This window comes from Argentina silus (assembly GCF_951799395.1).
Source record: "Argentina silus genome assembly, chromosome: 5".
Taxonomy (NCBI): Eukaryota; Metazoa; Chordata; class Actinopteri; order Argentiniformes; family Argentinidae; genus Argentina; species Argentina silus.
This window is the reverse complement of record NC_139659.1, coordinates 834,521-861,385: the sequence shown is the minus strand read 5'-3', so window position 1 is coordinate 861,385 and position 26,865 is coordinate 834,521. Positions and strand designations below refer to the sequence as shown.

Genomic DNA, 26,865 nt, shown 5'->3' with positions numbered 1-26,865 from the left:
ACAGATACACTACACAGCCTGGTCCTACAGATACACTACACAGCCTGGTCCTACAGATACACTACACAGCCTGGTCCTACAGACACACTACAGAGCCTGGTCCTACAGACACACTACAGAGCCTGGTCCTACAGATACACTACACAGCCTGGTCCTACAGATACACTACACAGCCTGGTCCTACAGATACACTACACAGCCTGGTCCTACAGACACACTACAGAGCCTGGTCCTACAGACACACTACAGAGCCTGGTCCTACAGATACACTACACAGCCTGGTCCTACAGACACACTACACAGCCTGGTCCTACAGATACACTACACAGCCTGGTCCTACAGATACACTACACAGCCTGGTCCTACAGACACACTACAGAGCCTGGTCCTACAGACACACTACAGAGCCTGGTCCTACAGATCCACTACACAGCCTGGTCCTACAGACACACTACAGAGCCTGGTCCTACAGACACACTACAGAGCCTGGTCCTACAGACACACTACAGAGCCTGGTCCTACAGACACACTACAGAGCCTGGTCCTACAGACACACTACAGAGCCTGGTCCTACAGATACACTACACAGCCTGGTCCTACAGATACACTACACAGCCTGGTCCTACAGATACACTACACAGCCTGGTCCTACAGATACACTACACAGCCTGGTCCTACAGACACACTACAGAGCCTGGTCCTACAGACACACTACAGAGCCTGGTCCTACAGACACACTACAGAGCCTGGTCCTACAGATACACTACACAGCCTGGTCCTACAGACACACTACAGAGCCTGGTCCTACAGACACACTACACAGCCTGGTCCTACAGACACACTACAGAGCCTGGTCCTACAGACACACTACAGAGCCTGGTCCTACAGACACACTACAGAGCCTGGTCCTACAGTCACACTACACAGCCTGGTCCTACAGACACACTACAGAGCCTGGTCCTACAGACACACTACAGAGCCTGGTCCTACAGACACACTACAGAGCCTGGTCCTACAGACACACTACACAGCCTGGTCCTACAGACACACTACACAGCCTGGTCCTACAGACACACTACACAGCCTGGTCCTACAGATACACTACACAGCCTGGTCCTACAGACACACTACAGAGCCTGGTCCTACAGACACACTACAGAGCCTGGTCCTACAGACACACTACACAGCCTGGTCCTACAGACACACTACACAGCCTGGTCCTACAGATACACTACACAGCCTGGTCCTACAGACACACTACACAGCCTGGTCCTACAGACACACTACACAGCCTGGTCCTACAGACACACTACAGAGCCTGGTCCTACAGATACACTACACAGCCTGGTCCTACAGATACACTACACAGCCTGGTCCTACAGATACACTACAGAGCCTGGTCCTACAGACACACTACACAGCCTGGTCCTACAGTCCAAACACAGTCCGGATCAGACCGTAAGGACGGAACCAGTGACAACGTAAAACTGGCCTTGAAGGGACTGTCAATAACACTGTCATTTTCAGACTGGTGCTGGTGGCATTCCTCTGTGACTGTTTCTGGGTTTCATCAACATAACACCTCGGCTGAGTGGTTTTTATTTAAAAAACGCCGGCCTCACACGGTGCCATTTCATGATAAACATCTTAGGCCGACCCATCTGTCACTGTCTGAACCGTCACAAGAAACGTTTTACTGGAATGAGAACCAGAGCTGTTGACATAATCATATGCTTGAATCATCTTGAAACCATAAAGCAACATAATTCCCTCTAATATGTCCCATTCATTGTTTCACACAGTACTTAGAGGGATTACAAAAAGCTGTTATTTTCACATTTTCGGGTATCAAGCTCCATTCAATCATTACTGGGCTCCCAAGTCACAGAGAACAACATAATACATATCGATGACCTCATCCTGTCCTGTTTCTATTGAGCGCATCCTAGCCATAGATACCTTAAAAGCTGGTCTCTCTCCAGCTCCGCTGTTCAGGGGCATGGGGACTTAATAGCAGGTTGGACAAAGGAGGCGGCAGAGTTGTGGAGGAGCTTGACACCCCTTGATAATGGAGTCGTTAAGACGATTTCAATGGACAGCTAACCTTTCCCTCGCTGTTCCTGTGCTAAGAATAGCACCATTCTGCTGGAAGGAACGTACATTGGAGGCAGGCGAGGCCTTACAAGGCCTCCCTACAGGGAAACCACTGAGTTGTGTGAGCCCACACTGTGGCTGTCCTTCCTAGAGAGAATGGAAATTACTAGGTGACAACAATCACAGTTATAAATCATATACAATTATGGGTGAGATTCGAGTCTGTATATAAAACCGAGGCTCATTTACTGTTGAATAAATGAATCCTGTATATTCATTTACATAATAGTAGTTTCCTCATGAGGAATGGAGAAGGGTTTCATTTTAATAAACACAGCCATGTTAACAGTGGGGTGTAACTTCTTGTATGTGGGAGCCCAGTTCGGTCAAACAAAGCCATTTTGACATGTCCTCACATTTACCTCCTGGGTAGCCATGGTAACATTCTGAATACGGGTCCTGTCTCAAGTGTGTTAATACTTCGTAGGAAAAACAACCTTTCCAGACCAAAGTATTTCAGCGTTAGCTGAGAGAGCATTGTTAGTCTGATAACATCCGCCGTAATTTCTATGAAAACAAAATGGCCCCCCTCGTTATAAGATCAGCGGCCTTACAGAGTGACTTGTACAGCCTTCCATTCAACCACTTCCAGATGTTTCTCCAAGGCCTTGCTAATGTGTGCCGTCTATAAAGAACCGCTTTTCCCATAAAACGCTTATCTACGTTGTGTATATGCTTATGAGGTATGTAAATGTGTGAGAGGCAGCTTTGCCTAGCTTGGTCATTTGCCTTTGGAAAAGAGCAGGGCTCTGGTAATTAAATCCTGGGCTGTAGATGTTGTTGCACTGAGAAGGGAGCCGGGGGAAGTGCTTGTGGTGCTGGTGAGAATGTGACACTGTGTTAAGCAGCTGGAAAGAATATCATGAGCTGGAAAGGAGAGTGGTGTGCATAGTGACACTCGATAGGTTTCCTATTGACTAATGAGTAATTATCTGTACTGGCAACCTGTCATTGCCATTGTATACTGCCATTCCATTGCGTACATTGCTTCACCGCTGTTTATACTGTTTATACTGTTTATATTTTTTATTACTTCTATTTTATTTTATTTTATTCTATTTTAAAACTTATTGTTGCACTACTCTGTGGCACTGTCACTTTTGCATTTCACTGTATACTTGTATGCACGTGACAAATAAAGAATCTTGAAATCTTGAATCTTGAAATCTTGATTTAGCCCCGCCCCTCACCTGGCCAACTGCTTGGCAACAGCAACAGCTATTGGAATGATGTGACAGGCTAATGACACGCTAATACCATTTTAATCATCAGCCTCTGAGCCGCGAGATGATGTGGGACCTGTGGGTTAACTCCATCTCCTGGAACTCTTCACCAAAACGCTTTAAACGCTGTTCCATGTCACTGCATTAATGGTGAATAAGCACCATTCTTCAGCGCTGATGAGGGCCAGCTTCCTCAATCCTGAGGAGGTGGGAATTATCATTAAATAAAAAAACTGCTGACTCTTTTCTGCTGACTCATTTCCCTGACTGTGTGTCTTACCAGGAATGTTCATTTTCCAAAAGTTCTCGCTACAGTGTGTCAGCTGAGCTGCTTTGACAGGCTTACAACAATTCAACAATAAAAACCTTTTGGCTGTCTGCACGGGAAACGATATGATGCCTATTTGCCGATTCAAACCAAGGTTGCCTGAGGTAACGGAGCACAATGGTGTCTCCTGTCCAAAACAAATTCCTCCAATACTCATCATCATCTCCCTCCTCTGAAACTAGTTTCTCTAGAAACAATTCAATGAATAACTTAATTTGCGCAGGTGGAGCAGAAGCACTGGAGTAGCTTACGATGCACTAGAAATGTGGTTCGGCATTAAAGGTTCATGATGATATGATGTACTCCTATGCTACTCCACAGACACCTGCAAAGCCACTGGGAATGGTAACTCACTCAACAATCCTCTACCACGGCAAGCAGAAGTGGAGTTAACCACCAAACCTAACCTTTCTAAATTCTAGTGAGGCGTGTTCCTTTTCCAATCGATGCTACAAGGACTTTGATTACTCCGTTCCGACAGCTGAGGGAGAATCTCAGTAAAAGTCTCAAGCCCTTCATTTGCATCTGCCTTTGACAGGAAGCCGACAACAAAGCACTGCAGGAATAATCAGCCCCTTCCGACGACTCAGGGCATTTAATTAATGCCTTACCGACAACAGGAAGGTCAACGCACCTCTTAATTGATCTATTAACCATGATAATTTTTTTGTCATTCTCAATTAAATTGTGCCCCCAGATGGCAGACAGACCTGAGGCAGAGAGCATAGTGGTATTTAGAGTTTTCTCTACCAAACTGTAATGCTTAATGAAGTCACTTACAGTAGCCTAATGCTTAACATTATTGAGATGTTTGCATACTGTGCAGGCTTTTGTCATGAAGTGAACTGTGAACCACCAAACATGGTTCAATGTAAACAGAAGGACTCCGAGGGCATTAAGCCAAATTGGGAGTTTTGTTCGAACCTGTACAGCTTTGGATCCACAACCTGCCTTATTGATGCACACTGACTCTCTCTAGACAGACACATCTCTCTGTCTCTCTCTCTCTCTCTCTCTAGACAGACACCTCTCTCTCTCTCTCTCTCTCTCTCTCTCTCTCTCTCTCTCTCTCTCTCTCTCTCTCTCTCTCTCTCTCTCTCTCTCTCTCTCTCTCTCTCTCTCTCTCTCTCTCTCTCTCTCTCTCTCTCTCTCTCTCTCTCTCTCTCTAGACATCTATCCTAGTTGTTGTGAAGAGGATTGGAAGACAAATGCAGAAGGAGAAGAGATAAAAAGGTAGAAGGAACAGAACAACTGTCAGGAGCAGGATAAAGAGAGCTGCAACTACATAACAATATTAACCAGAATAACATCCATTTATTTGCTCAATAAAGAGACAGAAACCAATTTCTTATATAGAGCATTTCTCATAATAATAATAATAATAATAATAATAATAATAATAACAATAATAATAATACATTCCATTTGTACAGAGCTTTCTCCTGGACTCAAAGCGCTTAACATGTCAAGAACATGAAAAGGCTATCCCAAAGGCAATCATCGCAAACGCAAGTAATTGCTTTGTGGTGCCAACTCATTAGCATGTTTACTCATTAGCATGTTAATTGTCCACTCACTCTGTGACCTCGGGGAACTCATGCCCACAAGAACGGAAGATTATAGATGCTTTCCACAATCAATCACACACAGTAAATACAGCTGCTATCTCTCTGGGTTGAATTCATCCACGAGGTAGACTTCATTTTACACACTGGCTTCACTCTGGTTTATTATCTACCAAGACTACATTAATCAGTTCTTCTTGTATTAATGAATTCATCTCGCAAGTCTCTTGTGGAGTGTGTCCTTGTAAAGATTAAATTGTTTTGGAGAGGTACCACCCACGTACTTCCCACGCAAGAGTGAGGTAACCTTACAGGCAAAATTACAAAGGCCTTAAAAAATGCTAATAACTCCAGAATGGTTTTATACAAAGTAGTTCAAAGGCTTTGTTAGACTAGTTATTTTGTGCCTCACTGGCCTTTTTAACACAATGTAAAGTCTCCCTCCCATCCTTATCATGAAACTCAAATCTGCCTCTACCTGAAGCACCCATACAGGCTAAGCAGGAACAGTCTTCCACATACACATCTATGAGTTCCTGATGACCATGATGCTCATTCATTGTATGACCGTATTCCCTGAGGAAGGTTAAGGAGTAACAAGATCCAGGCACACATGCACATGTATAAAAAACAACAAGAAACAAGAAAATCCATGTTCTGTATTTTAATTGCACATCTCAATTCATCTAAATAAGATTCATACATGTCTTGAAATATAATACAACTGGAGATGAGGCGGGGCAGGAAAGGTCACGGCGGGGGTCATCCGGTTGACGGTGGGCAGTCGCGACGGTCGGGAGGAGCTCCTCGGCCGACTCTACGCCTCCCAGCATGGCCGGTAGACCCGTCCCACCATGCACCGCATGGTGTCCCTCCGGACGATGGAGACGCCGGGGCTCAGGTCCTGGCCGGCGTCCCTGCGGTCCAGGGTCATGGCACCCTCGGGCCCCGCGGCGGCCGCAGCAGCGGCGGCCCTCAGCTTGTAGAGAGGGAGTCCTCTCTCCATGGCCCTCATGTTCCTCCAGAGGCCCGCGTCCCCGACCACGATGATCTTGGTGCCCCCGCTCCTGCCCAAGATGGCCGTCTCGGGGACGAGGATGTTCTCGGCCGCCGCCTCCTCGTTCAACAGCGAGGCTAGGGCGTCCTGCTCCAAGGCGATGGCGTCCTCCGTCTTGCCCGTGGGTATGGCCTCGGAGGACGTGTAACACTCGGAGAAGAGTGCCGCGGCGAAGAGGACGGAGAGGACGGAGTTTCTCATGTTGAGGATCTCTTGTGGAGGTTCGTTGATTTTGCAGCTGGTTGGTTTTCTTTCTCCTGCTCTTGCTGTTCTGACACCGAGACGTTCGTCTCGGTCTTTTATACCGTTCTGGACGGCGAGGATTAGCCACGTTGGACGGCGGTTGCATCACGACTTCTCTTCTCGGTGACGTGTTGATGAGACCACCAGCAGTGCTCGGGTGTTTTGTCTGGTGGAGAGTTAATTAAGATTATCTGAAACGTGGCCGCTTTTCTCCTCAAGACTATGAGGATGAGATGGTGGGATTTCATTGAGTGGGCCACACAAGGGAATCATTCCAAAAACCTTGCCCTTTAAAACAACAAGAGTGGGATTACCCACCTGTTGACAGCCTTGTGGTTGAGGACACTCAATGGTGCTCTCATGGTAGACTCACAACAATGACCTGTAAGGGATTTCTGGTGGGATTACAGTTGTAAAGTAAACTAATGATCATTGAAGGGTTTGTTGTGTGTATGTGGCACCCAAGAAGTCAGCAGGGATCTCGGTTGACGTGTACAGAGGAAATCAACAACGTCACTGATCTGTTGCTTTCGTAAACAGAGGAAATGTCTCTTAATTAAGCGTGTATCCGAGGCATCTGCTGCCGAGGCTCTCAAGAAGTACCATATCTGCTCACCTACCGGAACCCTGCATATCTACAACCTTACCTGATTAGGCATACCAGATAGTAGACCTCATGAAGCTCTCAGGATCAAACTCAGCTGAAGTAGAGATATTTATGCAGAGATGTGGACTGGTAGACTGTCCATGATGTTGCTGGCCTTGATGAACTGATGATTTACTGGCATAACCTTGGGTCAACTACTGGTCCTGTGTGAGAACTTTTGAAAAATGCAACTTATTATTTATTTTTTTATCTTTTTGGGGAGCAGTTATTATAGTTTGATAAATATAACATCTTGGAAATCTTGCCTGTTTATTTATACTTGATGTGCAAATCTCAGCTTTTGGTTTGACAGATGTTGGTGGTCCAACAGCACACTTTAGAGAGGAATATTTTTTGGTCATTATAATTCACAACACAAAATAATAAATTGATCGCTAAATATAGATATATGTGGTTTGTTCTTATTATTCAGACATCTCTACTGTGAGAAAATGATGCTATCATCCACAGTTCCCCAATTAAGAGGAATAAACTTGAAGAAGAGGTCTCCAAGAAAGCGGTTTAATGGCCTCCTTTAATGTTCTTTTCCCTCTTAGAGAGAAAAAGTTTGGATCTGGGAGTTTGCATCATTGGTCTCATTAAGGACTCTGGCCCCTTCCTTCAGCAGGTGAGCGTTAAATGTCAAAAATAATTGGGAGTGAATAAAGTGAGTGGCTCACAGAGAGACGTGGTCTTCAGTGAGACATCATTTGTTTACATCAATGCAAGTTCAAATCAAAAGATATTTCCATTCAAATGAAACAACAACAAAATGATTTACAAACTACAGACTAATCCATGAGAAGGAAAGAGCCAATCAGGATGCAGCATTTTCTCACTGTCTTCTTAATGGTCCTCTCTCTTCATCAATTTAACCAAATTACATGCTTAAGTAAAATTAAAATAAAGGAACTAATTAGAAATTAGTAATGTCAATTTTGTATTAATTATTTTATCCAAAGCACTCATTCAAAGTACACTTTCTAAGGGCCCTATTTCCAGGTGATGCTAAAAGGACGCAAATCCAAACGCAGGAGGAAAGATAAACCTGTGGTAGTGGTACCCTGCGCCCAGGTGGGCAGAGGAGCGGTACCCTGCGCCCGGGTGGGCAGAGGAGCGGTATAAGAGACGTGTTCATGACAGTGAGCAGGTCAAGTGTCATCAGTTCTGGCCTTGAAAACAACATTAATATTTCAGACACCGGACAGCGTTGATGCTAAGGCTGTTTTTTTAGGCCATTAGACGAAGCCTTTGGGGTTCATATTTGTCAAATACAGTTTATCACAGGTCATCCAATGTAGCCACATTAAGAGGCACTTTAAGGCAATTTTGAATGTGTGCAATTTCTAAAACTATTACCTTTAATAGCGTCTAGTCTGGAGCAAATTGCAAAGGTTATTTTAGTGCTGGCAATGTTCTGTTGGTGTGTCCAGGAGGGAAATGTCATGGACCATTTCTTATTGAAAAGCGTGTCTGAGTTCTGCATGGCCAAGGCTGGCAAATTTGGGATGACTAAATCAGTCTGGCATGTGGGTAATCTTTTCACCTTGTTTTTGTTAGTGTCTTGCAGGGCTTCTGTTATGGTCTCGCCATTTGGTACATTATTTTAGACTTATCTAAAACATTATAAAATCCTGAACATATGCTTCATGTTCATATATAGGGGGAGAATGTGGCGTGATATGAAACCATTAGCACAAGCCTTCTGGTCCATAAAAGAGAGCATGTCAGGAACAGCCATATGGATGCTTTGGGGAGGAAAGGGTCAAGACTACAGCAAAGTGCTTCTCTCTCAAGCTTGGGTGACTGAAACAGGATATCACGACTATAAATCTCCTTTTGTTTGCTGTTGGAAAAAGCAATCACTGATTGAGAATCCGACAGAATGACCGGAATCAGGACCAGAAGTGGAGAAACCACTCAAACAATAGACGGGGACATCATTGACAGTTGTGGAATTGCAGTTCTGACGTCAAACTTGCATTACTAATAAATCCACTCGCAGTAAAAACCACACCGTTCAACTCCACCATGCAATCACCTAATTATTACATGTTGATACTATAAGTTGTTGCTATAGTTATTACTGTGTTATTGCATGAGTCTCACTACAAAGGATCAACGTTGCATCATTAATCCATCCATGACTTTCCTTCTAAACATCCTGTGGAGAACACAAACTGTCAAAGCCTGTCTTCATGTCGGCGTGGAGACAGCGCTGACCTCTGGATGTGTCCAGTAGTGTTGTGGATACTGTTGTGATAGCAGAGAGCCGGAGTGTGTGTTTATCTGTTGGTGGCCACAGCTCCAGCCCTGCTCTCCCGCGCCAGGTGTTTGCAGGGTGATCTTTGGTGGTTATTGGAGAACAGCTGTCAGCCATGTGTCCATTACAGGCCTCGACTCTCCGACAGAACTGGGATGCTTGTGTTTTTATGGGCCTGCCATCCAGCACTATTGACACCATCCGACCGGGTTCTGATCAAATGGACAGCGGGTTCAAGCCCACAAGCGGGTTCAAGCCCACATGAAACTCCTTTTATTTATACTCCTCTCACTTCGTACATTTGCTTTAATAATCCAGTTATTTTCCTGACTTTTTCCTTTCCTGGAAAGTCGAGTGGCAAAGTGGAAGACAGACTGGGAAACCTTTCCATGTTTGCCCTTGGGTACTGGGGGGGGGGGCAGGGATGGGGGGGGGGACTGGGATGGGGGGGACTTGGATGGGGGGGCTGGGATTGGGGGGGGGGGGGGGGGACTGGGATGGGGGGGGGGGGGGGGGGGGGGCTAGGATTGGGGGGGGGGACTGGGGGGGGCAGTGGCTCGTTCTGTCTGCAGTGTTTGTGTGCTATGGGGAGAATCGCCTCTGAACTGCAAACAGTGCTACACCTCCTCCTCAAAGGAAGAAGAAGATGAAGATGAAGAAAAAAAAATACGCCATTTGCGAGGCCGAGCTGTGCAGACCAGCTGACTACGCTGGCCGACGCCAAGCCAAACACGAGGCCTCGGCTAGGGGGGGTTCGGGGGGGGGGGGGGGAGAGACCCCAGCCGTGCACCGAGGGGAGACAGTGGCTCTCACATAACGCAGGCCCCTGCTGCACATAGCAGCTCACCTCTTTAAAACAACACCATGAGTCAGGCCGCTCCATACAGGCTCAAGTGTTATTCCAGCTAGGTAAATACAGGGGGCAGATCTAACAGCCATGAATGGCACATATTAACAGGCACAAATTGAATTATGTTGTTGAAATTCCATGGCAGGGCATTCTCCTGGCCAGATTTTTGGGGGGTTGTTTGGGGGCGATTCGGGAGTGTTTCCCGCTTACGGCGTGAGGGTCTCTGTACCAAGACACCCACAGAGTCAAACTGAGGAGGTTTGACAGTACGTTTTACTGTCAAGGCGGTTTTTAAAGAGGAATGATATTGAATTCCCATCTTCTACCTTCTCCCTACGGCAGGTGGCTCACTATGGCTTGACAAGTACCAGTCTATTAACTGCAACAATAGTCTGTGAAAATAGAAATATTCACATTCACAAAATTTCCAAAGTCTTCCAGTGACTCTCAGCTACAGACTGAGAATAACCATTAACCAATCAGACTGGAGCAGCAAAGATGCGGACAGTTCTGAGGCTATTTCCCAAGGGATCATTTCGGTGATATGCATGCATGCACCCAATCAGACAGCCATCAGAGGCAGCACAGCCTGGCCCATTACGGTGTAGATGGAACCCGTTGAGCAAAGTGCAGTTATGCGCCACACCTAATGGTGAAGGTTTAGACCAGATGAAAGTAAATAACTGATTCTAGATCTGCTTCAAGGGCCATTAGGTGTAGAGCGTAATACCCATAAGAGCTACGCCTCCACACAGGTCCACAGTGAACGCCTTAATGGAGGCAAAGCCCGTGGTTCAGCTCTGAGAACTTCTGTGGAAGGATGAAAAGCCCCACACACATGTCAAACCCAGGCATCTGCACAGATACTGTTCTGGTAGTCATGGTGATGGTTAGACTGCAAGTAATCAAGATTCCGAGTATAAATAGTCGCACTAAGAAGCACCAAGGGTGATTGAGAGAGAGAGAGAGAGAGAGGGAGAGAGGGAGGGAGAGGGAGGGAGAGAGGGAGGGAGAGAGAGAGAGAGACAGAGAGAGAGGGAGAGAGAGAGAGAGAGAGAGAGAGAGAGAGGGAGAGAGAGAGAGAGAGAGAGGGAGAGAGGGAGGGAGAGGGAGGGAGAGAGAGAGAGAGAGAGAGAGAGAGAGGGAGAGAGAGAGAGAGAGAGAGAGAGAGAGAGGGAGAGAGGGAGGGAGAGAGAGAGGGAGAGAGGGAGAGAGAGGGAGGGAGGGAGAGAGAGGGAGGGAGGGGAAATAAATAAACTGAACGAAAAAGAAGACACTAAGAAGGAGAAAAAAGCTGTTTTGAGGAAAACTTGTTAGAGGGGTGACATTTTTCCCTCTTTTAAGCGAAGCGACGGAAGAATTAATTATGTGGACATGCTCGGGAGAATCTGATCCCCTTCCAAATCACACTGGCCTCAGTGACCACACATAAGCCACACTGTTAATACTGGGAGGGGGAATGTTGTTCCAGACCTCTGGAGTATGGGCATTAGAAATGTTGTATTTCAAAAGTGCCTTGCAGATTTTGCTCAGTCTGAGCCAGTCTAATACTGTGGCTATTTTTAACTGGGAAATAGTGAAGGGTTTGTTGTACTGTCTGTGTGAGACCTTTTCAAGGTCTTTTTAAGAGCATGATATATGTCATCAAGTTGCTGATACTGATAATCAGTTCAATGTGATTTTCATGGAATTAGTGCTCACACAGTGTAATTGCTATGAAGGCACTTCTTGACCATATAAACAGCCTCCTCATATGGAACATGTTACCATTTGGGTTTTTTTGTTTAAGGATTTCTACTCTCATCTGAAAAGATCAAGGTTGACTCAGGAAGATGACTCAGTCAAGAAACACTAAATGTAAACAAAAAATGTGTCACAAAATGGAAGTATTCAAAAATCATAACACTTCAGTCATCTGAGTGGGAGGACCATGAAAATCACAGCTACCCGTCTAGCTTCAATAAAACACTGACTAGACCGTTTCAGAGACACTGTGGAGGTAGACCGTTTCAGAGACACTGTGGAGGTAGACCGTTTCAGAGGCACTGTGGAGGTAGACCGTTTCAGAGACACTGTGGAGGTAGACCGTTTCAGACACTGTGGAGGTAGACCGTTTCAGAGACACTGTGGAGGTAGACCGTTTCAGAGGCACTGTGGAGGTAGACCGTTTCAGAGACACTGTGGAGGTAGACCGTTTCAGAGACACTGTGGAGGTAGACCGTTTCAGAGACACTGTATTGGCTGTCTGATGGTGGTTCAGCCTTCACAAGAAACTCCTGTGTTGGCATCCGGCTTTTGCATCTGATCATCATATTTCTGATGTTATAAGCAGTTTAGTTTGGGTCTGGTTTTGAGGTGGAAATTAGTCAAATTGGGCATAAAGCTTAATTAATATACTTACTCTAACAAGCAGGGGCTGGAAAGCTCTAGCCAACTTGAGGAGGATTGTGTGGTAAATGTTGGCATTAAAAGTGTGCATGCACATATTTCTGTTTACAATGTAATTGTTAGCCTCACACCTGGGGTATGGAAAGCTGGTGAAAACCTTGAATAAATACATGTAAAGCTTTCACCAGAATTCCTTGACGCAGAGAAGGTAGACACACCAGAGGGTGAGGCTGTAAAGCGGAATCCAGGTTATGACTTAATTGGACAGCTGTTTAAAGAACAATGAGGAGACAGATTTGAGAAACAAGAAAATTACAGATCATTTTAAAGACAGAGGAGACCAGGAGAAAAGCTTTTATGACAGCTATGAATGTAACTCATTTACTTACCTCAACATACATTTTATGAATCTGTTTTAAAGTGAAACTAATTCGTGAATTTCATTCATAAAAATAAAAAAAATCCTTTTAGCATTATGACTGCCTTTGGCCCCTGGTCTGAGCATTGATTACTTTATCTTATGATGACTGATGGATAGATGATTCACTTACTTAGACAAATGTATTTGCTGTAAGTCGCTTTGGATAAAGGCGTCTGCTAAATGCCATAAATGTAAATGTAAAAATGTAAATCAGTAAAGCTGTAAATCAGTAAAGCAGTGAAAAGCTACAGAACAGCCAACCTAATCATATTGTACCACACAACACAACTGGGCTGCAGGGCTGTTGTCACTCATTCCTAAGGGAGAGTCTTTGCAGTGATACTTGTTCCATGTCAGGATTAAGACAGATCCTTCTTTTACGCTCCGTAATTACCCCTCAGGGGGCAATGTCCTCTCCAACATACACTACCTGTACCCCAATATACACTACCTGTACCCCGACATACACTACCTGGACCCCAACATACACTACCTGGACCCCAACATATTCTGAAAGATAATTCCGTACATTCCATCCTTTAAATATTCTTTTAATTTGTCCAACCTCTCAGAAGAGATGAGCAGAGGCTGATCCAGGCAATTTACTCCCAGAAATGTCTTCAAATCCACAATATGAGTCATCATTCAGCCGTCTCCTGCTCCCCCGACGCCTGCCAATCTGTGACCAGACTTCTACCACCTCCGAATGTAAAACGTCTAGTCCCAAATGGGGCACAGTGAACACTGATTCATAACAGCTGTCCAGAGAATGGAGCAAAGTTGAAATGCTGCTTCCTGTCTATTCACTAGACAGCTGTTTCATCCTAAAGATGCCCAGGCTGTTATTCCCTCTAAGGAACCACCTCTCTCTGGCTGAAACATTGTCGCCGAAAGTCAACCAGAGATTAATTGGTAGCCATAACCATCGGTCGTCAGCGCCGATGCCTACCAATCTGTGACGATTTATATAATAAAGTAGTAAATCTAGTCAGAAATGGGGTTATTTTTCACTGTGACCTGCAGTGAGGCAGTGAGGCAGTGAGGCAGGCTGTTGCCGAGTGAGTGAGTGAAAATAAGATTGTTTTAACATTATTGTGTAACACCGTTTCAATCAGGTTTTCTGAACAAAGAAACACTCACTATCAGTTCAGATTAAACCATTTGGTGTGATGAACAAATAACTAAGGGACAAAGGAACATTTTACCCGTTGTATTTAGATCGTCATTATGAGACACGTGGCTAAATGTGGCAACTCCTTGCTGACAAAAAAGGTTGAGATAATTTCCAGGCCTCACAGGCGGGTTTTGAGCGGCCATTGGGCTGGAAATTTTAGCCTGACCTGGCAACCCTACCCTCCCATCCCAAGGTGTGGGTCTCAGGAGAAAACGTGCCTGACTGACTAGCTGCCTTGTGTACACCCAGCAGGCACATCTGAGGACAACTCCATCCACGCTGTTCAGAGCATGTTGACTGTGTCACGGAACGGCAGCGCAAACACCGACGTACTGGGGTCTGAAATACGGGTGAGGACTTTAATACAGGCGGGTTGAGAAGAAGGGCTTGCTGCAGAGAATAGTGTGTTGAGAAGAAGGGCTTGCTGCAGAGAATAGTAAAATAGCCATGTGTGCTAAATGATGTTTGAACTTCAGAATTTGAAGTAAAGGAAATTGTAAAACACCTGATGATGGAATGGCATAATGGCCTCAAGCTATATTCAGTACATCAGTTTGCCAACACATTTTCCTTAGCTTAGCTAGCCTGTTACAACAACAACAACAACAACAACACAACACCTCATTACTGACCTGTCCGTTCCTGGTCAGTGTTTGAGGCCTGACGGAGGTAACGTGTTGAGGGTGACGGTGTTGGTCGTGTTACCTGTTGAGGTAAGGTGTTGAGGGTGACGGTGTTGGTCGTGTTCCCTGTTGAGGTAACGTGTTGAGGTAACGTGTTGAGGGTGACGGTGTTGGTCGTGTTACCTGTTGAGGTACCTGGTGAAGGTGAAGGTGACGGTGTTGGTCGTGTTACCTGTTGAGGTAACGTGTTGAGGGTGACGGTGGTGGTCGTGTTCCCTGTTGAGGTACCTGGTGAAGGTGACGGTGTTGGTTGTGGTACCTGAATGATTGAGTGAGTAGTGAAACCTGTCTGGTCGTTAATTGATCGTTAGGTGGGAGGGGATGCTACCCTGCTAGTCATCAGCAATCACAGAATCTGCATTTATATTGTGATGATCACAGAGTGACAGCCTCCTGACATGAAGACGAAGGAGTCTATCTGTGGAGTCCTGAGAGGAAGGCCAAACTACTAAGTATTTTTATTCTACTACTTTGTTTTTTCATTACTCTGAGTGTACTGAGTGCTACCTACATCTTGTATTTCCCACAAACCCTCTCTCTATACCAGCAAATATCACAATGTGCTTTCTCCCCATTCCTGTTATTTAATCCCTCAGGAGGACACATCGATGCTACACCCCCACTCGCAACCCTTCCAATCCCTTCTAATCTACCCACCATGCTCAACTGACCACGACCTCACTGTCACGGGAGGACTTTGGAACTGCCAGTCAGCAGTCCGGAAAGCAGAGGCTATCTCAGCCTATGCCTGCTTCATGTCCCTCCACTTCCTTGCCCTCACAGAGACATGGATTACACCTGATAACACAGCTACTCCGGCAGCCCTCTCTGACGCCTACTCCTTTTCTCATTCCCCTAGACTCTCTGGTCGAGGAGGAGGCACAGGACTCCTCATCTCACCTAAGTGGTCACATAATGTTCTTCCCCTGTCACACCTGTCCATATCCACCTTCCAATTCCATGCTGTTTCTGTCACCGCCTGAGCCGCCTGATTCCTTTATCTTATGATGACTGATGGATAGATGATTCACTTACTTAAACACATTTATTTGCTGTAAGTCGCTTTGGATAAAGGCGTCTGCTAAATGCCATAAATGTAAATGTACCTGATGAGGGTGACGGTGTTGGTCGTGGTAACGTGTTGAAGGTGACGGTGGTGGTTGTGTTACCTGTTGAGGTAACGTGTTGAGGGTGACGGTGTTGGTCGTGTTACCTGTTGAGGTACCTGGTGAAGGTGACTGTATTGAGTGTGACGGTGTTGGTCGTGTTACCTGGTGAAGGTGGTGGTCGTGGTAACGTGTTGAGGGTGAAGGTGGTGGTCGTGTTACCTGTTGAGGTAAGGTGTTGAGGGTGACGGTGTTGGTCGCGGTACCTGTTGAGGTAAGTGTTGAGGTAACGTGTTGAGGTGACGTGTTGAGGTGACGGTGTTGGTCGTGTCTGTGGAACGCTCGGCGTCCCAGCGTGGAATCAATGGTGCATGACGTCACAGTGCCGCTGGGTTACGGTTGTCATGGTTACAATTCCGACAACATCGTTGTAAAGAGCTAGCTAGCTGTTAGCTAAGTTATCCTCGGGGTTTTTTATTCAAGACATACAACATATCTAACACATTGTTGCGTTTTTCCACCGATGAAAAAACAATGAATGCGTTGGATGCCTCAGTGGAGCAAAAATCGATTGGAAAATGTTTGCTGGATAACTGGGTGGAGGAGGTGAGTTAGCTAGCGGCTAGCTGGTAGGAAGCGGTTTGACAACAAATAATATTGTGGAGACGAGGCAGGGAAAGAGGCAGGGAAAGAGGCAGGGAAAGAGGCAGGGAAAGAGGCAGGGAAAGAGGCAGGGAAAGAGGCAGGGGAAGAGGCAGGGGAAGAGGCAGGGAAAGAGGCAGGGAAAGAGGCAGGGAAAGACAGAGAGGAAGTGTGTGTGTGTGTGTGTGTGTGTATGTGTGTGCGAGCGAGAGAGTTGAGTATGTCTGGGTCTGTCATTAACAGAGGCTAATGTCGCTAATTGCACATCATCATTGAAAACCTCGACTCTGCGGTCACACAAATAACGCTGTTTTGATGACAATGTGAAAACGTTTTAATCCAGAGGGCCACAGCCGTTCTTGACCATGAGTTGCCCAGGGAGCAGATCCACAAGCATGGACATAAAGGGATCCTCACAATGGATCCATCACTGGCAGTTCAATTTGTCAGCACAGTGAAGAGTTCCTTTACCCCCCCTAAGGGCCCGGGGGTCAGACAGAGGGGTACGTACAGAACAAGAAGATTTAATACCTTTAAAACTCTTATCATGTCACCGTGATTCATCTTACGCCACTTTCAATTGAGGACCTTGACCGTGACCAGGCTTGCAGCAGGGACGGCCTCCAGGCCTGAATAGTTTCATTGTACATCTGTGTGAGATGCCATGTGACTTGGTAACATCATTCAACCATGGAGATGTAGAATAATTCACCAAAAGGTGACCTGCCCTCCCCGAGGACTGGCTGTTCTCAGTGCTTTTGCAAAGTCGATGTTGCTGGACCGAGATTCTCTCATAACCTTCAGAACTGAATGTGCCTGAGCAGTATTACACCCAGATAGAACCCTGGGAAGTTCCTCCTCTTAATACGACTGTGTGTTATGTTTTCAATGTTTTATTTGTGCAGGAATTAGGAGTGAACTTTTGGAAAAATACCTACTCAAGCAAATAAGGTGAGTTTGTTTTCATGGTAGTTGTTGTATGATGATGATGATGTAATCACGTTCAGGCTGAAAGGCTTTTTAATCAGGGTGTGATTTGTTCTGCAAGGCGTGACAACATTGTTCATGGAACTGGTGGGTGGAAAGTGATATAATATTTACAAGTCTTGTTTAGTTTTACAGTCCAATGAATGAAAATGTTGTCCTTTTTGATGAGACTTTATGATGTGATTTAACATTTATTTGTATTGTAATGCGGTTAATAGAATATATCCCCAACAACGTGGTCACCATGCCTGACAGGTGGCCCCAACGTGGTCACCATGCCTGACAGGTGGCCCCAACTGTGTCCAGAGACTGGGTGTGAAAAGGAACATGGTTAAAAACTGATGGTTCAAGGAGAGACCGTCTCTCAGAGCCACTGTCCTGCCGAGCTGGACCTTTACTGGACTAACTAAAACAGAACCATACGCACCCACCTTTGTTTGTTGGCTAAGGAGGAACTGAAAGGTTTAATCTGGGCTAACTAGTTTGTGATGACAAACAGAACACACGTTAAAATAAGTAGCGTTACATTAGACCCCCTTTAATTGATTCAAATCAAACCAGATTAGATTTGTCACGCACAGCCTACAGCCGTAATGACATTGTGAAACGCTCTGGGATCTCGCTCCCCGTTCAACAGCAGCCGGGGGTGGGGGGGGTTGAGGTAGTGAGGGTTGTGCAGGGGGGGGGGTGTTTGTGGGTGAGGGCAGTCTTATGGCGTGTGGGTAGATTCCAGCCAGAATAGTGGTTTGGAGAGTGTTGTGTTTTTATTTTCCATGGCATTTCTCCTCCTTGTAAAATGCTGTGAGTAAATGTCAGAGCAACATATCGACACGTCTTGGAATCTGCTCAACTTCGTCCCTGAACCAGCATCTGTGGAAACAGATTATGAAAGAACATGACAGTGAATTTCACACCCAAATTATAACTTGAACAACACAGATGGTAATTTACTATAGTTCATTGTGCAAAAGACACATGCTAAAGCCTAATGCAAGCTATACAATCAGTATATTACATCACCACAAAGGCATTACACAGAAATGCAGCTCCTGGTGTAATATTAAGATAAGGTAAATATAGATTCCAGTTGCATAGCAATAACATGTGCAAATGCCAGGGGGGGGAAATGCCAGAGCACCGGAGAAACAATGATAAGGATGCTTGTGATGGTTCTCAGGCTGATATTGTCTTGCTCTTCTATCTGACAGTGAACAGACACATGCAGAGTTCAACCCAGACCCTGCCAGAACTGACTACCGCTCTACCACCAAACAGGACTTCACAGTGGAGGGCTTTCAGTCATCCTTACCTTACCCTACAAAGGTACACGCGGGTTCCCTGAACATGACAACATAATGCCCTGCATAGTGAGAGAGCCACTGTTGTTCTGTTCCAGAAAAAGACCGCCTTCGAATTTTCCAGGTTTCCTGCAAGATTTACTGCCCGCAACATCAGCAGTACATTTATTTTTATTTTATTTTTTTTATTTAAATTTGTAATGCATTCTTTGTTTTTGCTGTGCTTAGGAACATAACCACAAAAGAGACCAGGCAATTACCTTCTGGAGCGAGAATTATCACCACATACAGGTTTGTGAGACGACTCCATTTCACCTCCATTTACATACCTCCTCTTTCTCTAAATTGCGATTCCAGAGCAGAGCAGAGCAGAGTGTTTGCACCATTACGTGGTAAATGCTTGATAATCTAGTCAACACTAAACTAAATACCTTCTTTTTTCTTTTTTTCTTCTTTTACGTTTATATCATGTACTTATTTATTGGTGTATTTACATATAAACAATTTGACGCATTGAATGAACAGGAATCCCACAATAACAACATATCTTTATTATTTGTATCACAACGGTGATGTTAGTGTCTGTTGGAGTGTATGGAGGAGGCCTTGAGAGAGTCTTTGTGCAGTATGCGCTTCGCTCTTCCTCCTGACAAAAGAAAATCCAACACATTTCTGAAAGATACCTCCCACATTCCAACTCCCCGGGTCTCAGTAGTGCGTTCCTGGATAAGAAGGTGGGACAAAATAAATAGGTTTCTAACACATTTCTATGACCAAGGTCAGGGAGAATCAGGAGACCAGAACCAGAAGCTTTTTATTCTTAGGTGTTGTTCAGTCATCTGCTCTGACCTGCTCCAACAGTACAGCTGTGTTCTCCAGATCGGTTCTTTGTTCTTGCGATCCACATATCTCATCCTGACTGGCCGCTTGTCCTTACCGCCGCTTGAGGTTGGGATGTAAACCTATGAAAATGATTCAGCACATGTTGGTCAGTGTGTTGGCTGTTAACGATACACCTACATTTTGAATGGAGTCTCAAGAAGCCCTTCAATAATAAGACAGTTAATTTAATTTTGCCAGCTGGTAACTTGTCTTATTTGTTATTGCCTAGTTTTGTCTATTTAAGACGGACTACAGGAGTAAACACAGCAGGCAAGCGTCTCCCTGTACTCTGATAATGCTGTACAGTTTTGAAACAAAAACAAAACATTAGTCATCTAAAACACCTACAGCACCATGGACCCACACTAGGATAGTTCAATACCACCAGTGGAGGCTGGTGGAGGTAGAAATCAGAGGATGGGTTCATTGTAAGGCATTCCTCATCCCATTCCATGCATTACAATGAGCTCTTCTTTCTGAATTGTAATATCATGTTCTGAATTGTAATATCATGTTCTGTATTGTAATATCATGTTCTGAATTCCAATATCATGTTCTGAATTCCAATATCATGTTCTGAATTCTAATATCATGTTCTGTATTCTAATATCATGTTCTGTATTCTAATATCATGTTCTGTATTCTAATATCATCCGTGTCTCAGAGAGTGACTGATGTGAGGACCAGGGACACCCCGTTTAAAAAGAACGCTGCCTTCAGCACACCCATCGGTGAACAGCTGGATGACCCCGTGCTCTCCACACCCTGAGAACTGACCCACTGTGAGCATTAGACACATCATGCCATTTATGAACATTTATTAAATGATGTTTCCATGATATTGTTTAGTAATATGCCTTGCTTCATTATTACAAACACTGTATCTGCATCATACCTGTATTTAGTTACATTTGATCATTTTCCTACAGTAGCATCTCTTGGAAGTAATTCCCTCTGCGATATCATTCAACAGATGATTCACTAGAAGTTGCATGTATGCAGTAACGTAGGAACAACACAATAAAGTGACAATACAGTGTAAAGGACCATTCCATGGAGTGCCTGAGGAATCGCTCGGACGGTATACACAAACAAACACACAGAAGACAACATACGTTTTGAAACTTTTTTGTGTAGCTAATTTTCCCAAGATAATTATTTCCTTCAGAATTTGGTGTCCTTTTGTTCATTATTCATTATACTAAGACTGTGTCAGAAGATCATTATTTTAGTTTGCTTATTAGTTTAGTTTGTTCATAGACAGACAGACAGACAGACAGGTACTTTATTGATCCCTGTGGTGAAATGACACAGTTGCAGCCACCACAAAGGACGAGCGCAAAGACGCAACAAAGCACACAAACACAAAGTCTAAAAGGAAAACAAGCCTGGGTGGGAGGGAGGGAGGGTGGAGGGCAGGCAGCGTCTGTGCTGCCAGACTGTCATTTGTTTGGAGGTCCTGTTCTCCCAGGGTCCTGTTCTCTCTCGTTTCGCCGTCGTCTTTTGTAACCTCTAATTACCGGCGCTGAACAACAGAAAGGCACATCTTCCTCCTGCACATCTTCCTCCTGCACTGCAACATTGATCTGGCTGTTGTCCTCCGACACATGACAAGAAAACGCATTAGTACCAGGAGAGGGGAGAGAGGAGAGAGGAGAGAGAGAGAGGAGAGGGGAGAGAGGAGAGGGGAGAGAGGAGAGAGGAGAGGGGAGAGAGGAGAGGGGGGAGAGGGGAGAGAGGAGAGGGGAGAGAGGAGAGAGGAGAGGAGAGGAGAGAGGAGAGGAGAGAGGAGAGAGAGGAGAGAGGAGAGAGAGAGAGAGGGGAGAGAGGAGAGGAGAGGGGAGAGAGGAGAGGAGAGAGAGGAGAGGGGAGAGGAGAGAGGGGAGTACAGCTGGAGACACCCCCACCGTACACATGTCAGACATGTTATTGATGTTCCTGTGGCAGGCTCCCTACATCACACACACACACACACACACACACACGCGGAGTATGGCTCAGATTCAGATGTGTGTTCTGTCAATCTGAAAACAATTCTACATGGTGTTCCTCTCCCCTGGCTTTCAGCATGGATTAGTTGGAGGTAGCTATGGCAACAAGTCATTTTAGTCGACATTTATGCAGCTCCCTCCCCCCCCCCTACGCCCCCCCCCCCCACATTTCATTACCTTGTGGGATAAGAAGGGAAGAAACCATCTTTTGTCTGAAACATTTGTGTCATTTACTTCCAGAGAGATTTAATATATCGCCTAATATCTAAAACGAAATGTGATGAAGGGAATACTGCCTTGAGTAAACTTGGCTGCTCATTTTCACTTATTTGATTCAGCTAATGTTTGCCTTGTTCTATCCATAAATGTGTAGCCTGATAATTAATTTAATTTACTTAATTCACAGTATATTTTCTCTGTGGAGGAAATGCCTCTGTCTGCTTCGGTACAGATGTGATTGTGATCAGAACATCCGTGCCGTGCGAACGCCTTCAGTGCCCCCCCCCCCCCCCCCCCCCCCCCCATGGAAATGAAAGCCAGTGAATGACAATGAAAGCCCTGTCCCCTCATCAGACAACAACAAGCCTTTGATTACTTGAATTCCCACCTGATGAATTTCTACTGGAGATGCAGCAGTTCCTTAAAGAGGGTAAAACAATGACCTGAGTGCACGTCCAGTTCGTCTGGATGCACCTGAACAGCATCGGGTTGCTCCTGTACGACACGCCACGCACCTGTACCACACACCACACACCTGTACCACACACCACACACCTGTACCACACACCACACACCTGTACCACACACCTGTACCACACACCTGTACCACACACCACACACCTGTACCACACGCCACACACCTGTACCACACACCTGTACCACACGCCACACACCTGTACCACACACCACACACCTGTACCACACACCACACACCTGTACCACCCGCCACGCACCTGTACCACACACCTGTACCACACACCTGTACCACACGCCACGCACCTGTACCACACACCTGTACCACACGCCTGTACCACACACCTGTACCACACACCTGTACCACACGCCTGTACCACACACCTGTACCACACACCTGTACCACACACCACACACCTGTACCACACACCTGTACCACACACCTGTACCACACGCCACACACCTGTACCACACACCTGTACCACAGGCCACACACCTGTACCACACGCCACACACCTGTACCACACGCCACGTCCTCTCAGGAGGAGCGGTGACAGGAGCCTCATATGACAGTGTTACCGGGCTGTGAAGTGAAAGGCCATCATGTGACTGTAGTCGTGTTCAGACGGCACCTCCCTCCGCTGCTCCTACCTCCTCTGCTCCTCCCTCCGCTGCTCCTCCCTCCGCTGCTCCTCCCTCCTCTGCTCCTACCTCCTCTGCTCCTATCTCCTCTGCTCCTCCCTCCGCTGCTCCTCCCTCCGCTGCTCCTCTCTCCTCTGCTCCTACCTCCTCTGCTCCTCCCTCCGCTGCTCCTCCCTCCGCTGCTCCTACCTCCTCTGCTCCTCCCTCCGCTGCTCCTACCTCCTCTGCTCCTACCTCCTCTGCTCCTACCTCCGCTGCTCCTACCTCCGCTGCTCCTACCTCCGCTGCTCCTACCTCCTCTGCTCACGGTGTGACATCGCTACCGGGAACGGTCGCAGCCACGGTAACGGTCGCAACCACGGTACCGGGGAGTGGGCGGTAATTAACACTCACACAGGAGGGAAGCTGTGCTGTTCTCCTGCAGAGATGAGGAGACACGCACGCACGCACGTGCATGCAGACACACACACGCACGTGCATGCAGACACACACACACACACGTGCATGCAGACACACACGCACACACACACACACACACGCACGTGCATGCAGACACACACACACACACACACACACATGCGCATGCAGACACACACGCACACACACACACACACACACAGCCTGCCATTCCACAGCTGATAATGGACCTCCTAATGACTGGATGATGTCATCGTGGCAGCACACACAGCTGTTTCACCCTAATAATCTCTAATCTCTGCTCCCCCTGATCCAAGCTGCTTCGTTGTTCCCTCCTCTGCCTCTCTAACCCTCCCAAGTTCACATCTGCAGAGTTAATTACAGCCTCAGTCACAGCCGTTATGAAGATGTAGCAATGTGACACTGCAGGAGATATCGCTCACTTATGCATCTGGGGATTTCATGGAATTGATGTTTGACGCTTTGGTCAATGCAATGCAATTAGTGCATATCATATCAATGTGTTACATCTGGGTGTTTGGGAGCAAAGAAAAGAAATCAGATGCTGATGAAGGAATAATTAGCTTTGTATACTGTAGTTAAAATACAGTATGTAAGGTAAAACCCACTATAGAAAGGTGTTATAGTAAAGGTACAGGAATGACCTGAAAGGGACAATGCTATAATTAGACTATTAAACCTCCAAGGTACCTTAGCAATCTTAACAGAAGGGCCATTCAGCCTTCTACAGGTCTCACGCTGTGTGTGTGCAGAGCGTGGGCTGGGTTTCCCTACACCCACCTTTAAACACTCTCACTCTGAGAAAGTGTACCGCTTCCAGCCATTACCATGTCAAACTCCAGTGAGATGTTAGATATTCCAGCCATTACCATGTCAAACTCCAGTGAGATGTTAGATATTTTTAGAGAACGGCGAAAGGGCAATTACAAATTCTCTCTCAGTTAAATTTAGGAGAGAATATTTGGGTAAGTGTTATCAGGGGATTATGGCCCAGATACATAAGTTCATATGGGCAGACACATAAATAGTGAATTTGTAACAGTAATTACCCCTTTATAATGAAAATAAATTGAACACAGTTGTATTTTACTCAGTTTATTGAACAAAATATCTTACAATATCTTGGATATACATATATACATATATCATCTTGTACTTTTTAACACCACTGTGGAACTCTGACCTCTTTATTGACATTGACCATAATAACACTGTACCCTCATCCTTATGAATGTAAATATTAATACATCATTGACTTCCAAACACATTATACAAATCTAATATAGAAAGCACAAAAAATAAGAATTCATCATCATCAAAAGTACTCACTCTCAAGACAGAAAGATTCTTCATACAAAAAAACGTTTGTACAATTATTTTTGCAATTGAAGTATGCAGGTATTAAACATACCTGGAATTCCCTTTGAATTTCAAAAAATGTCTAATTTGGTAAATACAGTATGGTGTTGTTTGCATTTTTGGGCGGGAATCACCTTTAGGAGTTATTCTAGAACAAATAAAGCGGTGTGTCGGCTCCGTGGGGTCGCCTCAGCAGCAGCCTCTCAGATAACATACACATCAGTCTTCTCCCCCATCAGCCAATAGGTTCTCATTTTGCCTTTGCCCTGGAAAAGCACAGAAATCAATACACTCATCAATGGAGACGAGTTGGGGGATGGGTGGGGGGGGGGGGGCGGGGGGGGGATAGTCTTCTTTAAAGGGGTGACCCTGCCAGTCGCTCTGACCTGTTAAAACTCCTCTGACCTCTCCTGAGAGTATACATACGGTACATATACGGTTCATAACCTGAGTTTATGTTTTTATCAACTTCTACGGGAGAGGCCATCTATTTTTCTTCTTTTTTTTTTAACGACATTGGTAATGTGAGAGGCCCAGGGCTGCCAGCCCATCTATTGACCTGCACTGCATTTCCTCACAAAGACAGAGGTAGGGAATGAGATGGGGGTCAAACAGACCATATATCACCATTCAGACATGGAAATATATATATATATATATATATTACATGAAGACATTCCATCATGTACATAATTCACTGTCGCCTTACCTTCATCTCCACATCCCCTCGTAATTGGAGATCAAAGTAACCAAACTCATCCAGCACCTCTTTGGTCGCTGAAGACACGTGGATCTTCAAGGCTGTGGAACACATCAAGAGACAGACCAGAGACAATCACTGTCGAGTGCAGAGTGCCACTGTGGCCAATCAGTGACAAGTGTCTGTGTAGACCGTGTCGGTTACAGGAGTGGCTGATCTGTACGGGTGTCTCTCGAGGTAAAGGGAAGCGCGGTCAGTGGAGAGGAACAGTGGAACCCTCACGGCAGGAATGTCGTTGTTTATAGTCCAGCTCCTACTGTACCACTATAGTTGAGATGTTCGACTGCAGCCTTTATGGCTCATCTCAGAGGAAGTGGTCTGGGCACGAGTGTAATCAAATATTTATCAATGGAAGCAGAGAGCAGGAAGTGAGTCAGTTAATCAATACGTGTGATGAGTCGCTCACACAGTACCAGAGGCTTCAGAGAGGAAGATGGCGCAGGGCTCACAGGTCTGTCTCCTCAGCTTCACTGTCGCCCCACGGTGCTGCTCTTCACCACACAATGCTGTTGATCGTTGTTGAACGAGGAACAGGATCCCAAAGCATTTCACTATGTCAGTTACGGCTGTGAGCGATGGACGTGACCAATACAGTTTGATATGATTTGGTTTGATTTGATACCAGGAAGACCTGCTGCCCGTCCTACCAGTCCTGCTTGGCCCTGGTCCTCATAGACCATCTCTATTACTCTATCTACCCTTGGTGTTTGGATGTACCCTGACTCCATGTGGAAGGAGTTAGTCCATGGTTTTATAACTGAAATAATTGGATGGCACAGAGGGTCAAACGCATGACATTATTCTAATGTAGTCAGGAAACAATGGAGAGAAACTAGTCTCTCACAACAGTAGCGCTGCATGAGCCCAATACAACAGGGAATGCTCAGAAAGAGAGAGGAATCCACAGCCAAGTCAATACCACAGAAAATAAATACAACTGAAAATAATCAGCACTTTAATAGTTGTCTTAGTTTGTGTCAGCTAGAAAACCATATACAGTATGTTCCCAATTTGATTATAGGATGTTTCTGACTCTGTTTTCCAGCAGCTGCATTTCCATAAGAACTGTTTA

At 45.6% G+C, this 26,865-nt stretch overlaps 3 protein-coding genes across 3 annotated transcripts in view; 1 reads left to right on the top strand and 2 right to left on the bottom strand.

Annotated features, from left to right (window-relative positions):
- Positions 1–6,087: 6,087 nt before the first annotated feature.
- Positions 6,088–6,528, bottom strand: pmchl (pro-melanin-concentrating hormone, like; the record flags this gene model as incomplete). Its single annotated transcript, XM_083669946.1, has 1 exon — positions 6,088–6,528. The coding sequence occupies one exon, from the start codon at positions 6,526–6,528 to the stop codon at positions 6,088–6,090; it is 441 nt and encodes a 146-aa protein (XP_083526072.1).
- A 10,072-nt stretch (positions 6,529–16,600) lies between these two features.
- spag8 (sperm associated antigen 8) lies at positions 16,601–20,679 on the top strand (the record flags this gene model as incomplete). Its single annotated transcript, XM_083669945.1, has 6 exons — positions 16,601–16,707; positions 17,087–17,246; positions 17,649–17,694; positions 18,939–19,053; positions 19,257–19,319; positions 20,575–20,679. The coding sequence occupies exons 1-6, from the start codon at positions 16,636–16,638 to the stop codon at positions 20,677–20,679; spliced, it is 561 nt and encodes a 186-aa protein (XP_083526071.1). The 5' UTR covers positions 16,601–16,635.
- Positions 20,680–24,753: 4,074 nt separating this feature from the next.
- Positions 24,754–26,865, bottom strand: part of npr2 (natriuretic peptide receptor 2) — a 38,834-nt gene continuing 36,722 nt past the window's right edge. The window contains exons 21-22 of the mRNA XM_083669902.1: positions 25,743–25,834; positions 24,754–25,299 (exon numbers count right to left, since the gene is read on the bottom strand). Coding sequence (XP_083526028.1) covers positions 25,237–25,299; positions 25,743–25,834 — 155 coding nt within the window. The 3' untranslated portion in view covers positions 24,754–25,236. The remainder of the gene's footprint in view (positions 25,300–25,742; positions 25,835–26,865) is intronic.